The 1621-nt window shown below is 45.4% G+C and overlaps 1 protein-coding gene across 1 annotated transcript; it reads right to left on the bottom strand.

The window, feature by feature from the left end:
• Positions 331-1419, bottom strand: LOC107647424. The gene is made up of 2 exons (XM_016351499.1): positions 1360-1419; positions 331-1212 (listed from the first exon to the last, which is right to left on the bottom strand). Exons 1-2 carry the CDS (start codon positions 1417-1419, stop codon positions 331-333), a joined length of 942 nt encoding a protein of 313 aa, XP_016206985.1.

Raw genomic sequence — 1621 nt, 5'->3', positions numbered from 1 at the left:
TATAGAAACATATTTAAAAATTTAGTGATATCACAAGGACCATTAAACTTAAAAGAACCAATAAAAGTTTTAAAATTATTTATTGATAATTGTAAAGATATATTTTTTCTTCAGAGGCCTTGCCTTCTACTACTCCGCCGAGTGAGTCATACCCTTCCTCCACCCAACGCCATCGTCCCGTATCTGAGGAAGGTTAGATTCGGCGACACGGCACCTCTCATGGATTTCACATTCGATAATTTCCTGATTATGACATTTGTGGAGCGATGGCGTTCGGAGACCCACAAGTTTCATCTGTAAACTGGATGAACATACGGGGCCCGCTCGATGCTAGCGGCGGCACGAGTAATGGAGAGATTGAAAGAGACCACAGTCACATGTGCCCGCTGAAAGCCGGACACGGAAGGAACCTTGCGACCAACACTCGAACGGCTCTAACTCCTCCATGACAAACACGGAATCCCGCTTATCACAATGAGTAACACGGATCTTTGGGATGTCTTCTCTGTTCTTCTCAATGGCTGCCATCAGCTTCTGGGAGAAGCAGTTTCCAGCAGCCAGCTGTGACCGTGCCTCCCTGCTCTTTGTTACGAGCAACTTCTGCAACCGTTCGTACGTGACGCGCACGATGGCAGAAATCGACAAGTATCGTGTACCCTTGAGAACTGCATTGATGCACTCCAACAGATTTGTAGTCATGTGACCAAACCGCCTACCACTGTCGTAGTGTTGCAGCCATATCTCTTTGTTGAAACGACCAGTCCAGTCTGCCATCCCCGGGGACACTCCTCTCAAGGCATCCATGTACCACTCATACCCAGCCTTGCTTGGACTGTAAGAGGCGTTTATAAGGTATTGCTTGCGCTCGACTGACTTAAAACGAGTCATGAAGTTAGCGGCCATGTGTCTGATACAGTAAGCGTGGAATGCCCTAGGAGGATGCCAACCACTATCATCGACACTGACTGCAGCCTTGATGGCCTGCGATCTGTCGGAGATAACCAGCAGCACTTCTTGTGGGGTGACATGGCGTCTCAGATTAGTAAAAAAGAACGACCATGACTCGATATTCTCAGACTCCACAATGGCAAAAGCAATAGGCAGGATATTGTTGTTGCCGTCTTGTGCCACCGCTATAAGCAACACCCCACTGTATCTGCCATACAGATGCGTGCCATTGATGAAAACAAACGGCTTACAAAGCTTGAAAACCTTAACACAGGATAGAAAAGCCTAAAATACTTTATTGAACATGTTACAGTCACGTACTAGAAGGTTTCTATCATAGTACGGTACTGCCCGTAGCTCACAAATAGTTCCCGAAAAATAACTCTGCAGTGCCTAAAATAGTTTCGATACCTTGTTGTACGAATCCTCCCAATCCTTGTAGATCTGAGCAATTGCCTTCTGCTTCGCCATCCAGGCCTTTCTGTAAGAGGGTTTGGAGTGATAGCTTTGTCAGACCGCACCTTGCAGGAATAAACAACCAAACAAGTTTATGCACAAGTAGGAAATAGATAGTGCAAGTAGCAAATATAACAGGTAGCATGATATATATTCAGTTAGGCAATCCCAGGTAATGCATAGCAAACAAAACAAACAAATGCATATGATTTATGCC

The sequence above is a fragment of the Arachis ipaensis genome, chromosome B06, assembly GCF_000816755.2.
Source record: "Arachis ipaensis cultivar K30076 chromosome B06, Araip1.1, whole genome shotgun sequence".
Classification (NCBI taxonomy): Eukaryota; Viridiplantae; Streptophyta; class Magnoliopsida; order Fabales; family Fabaceae; genus Arachis; species Arachis ipaensis.
The sequence above is the reverse complement of the archived record's forward strand: the minus strand, read 5'-3'. Positions and strand labels throughout refer to the sequence as shown.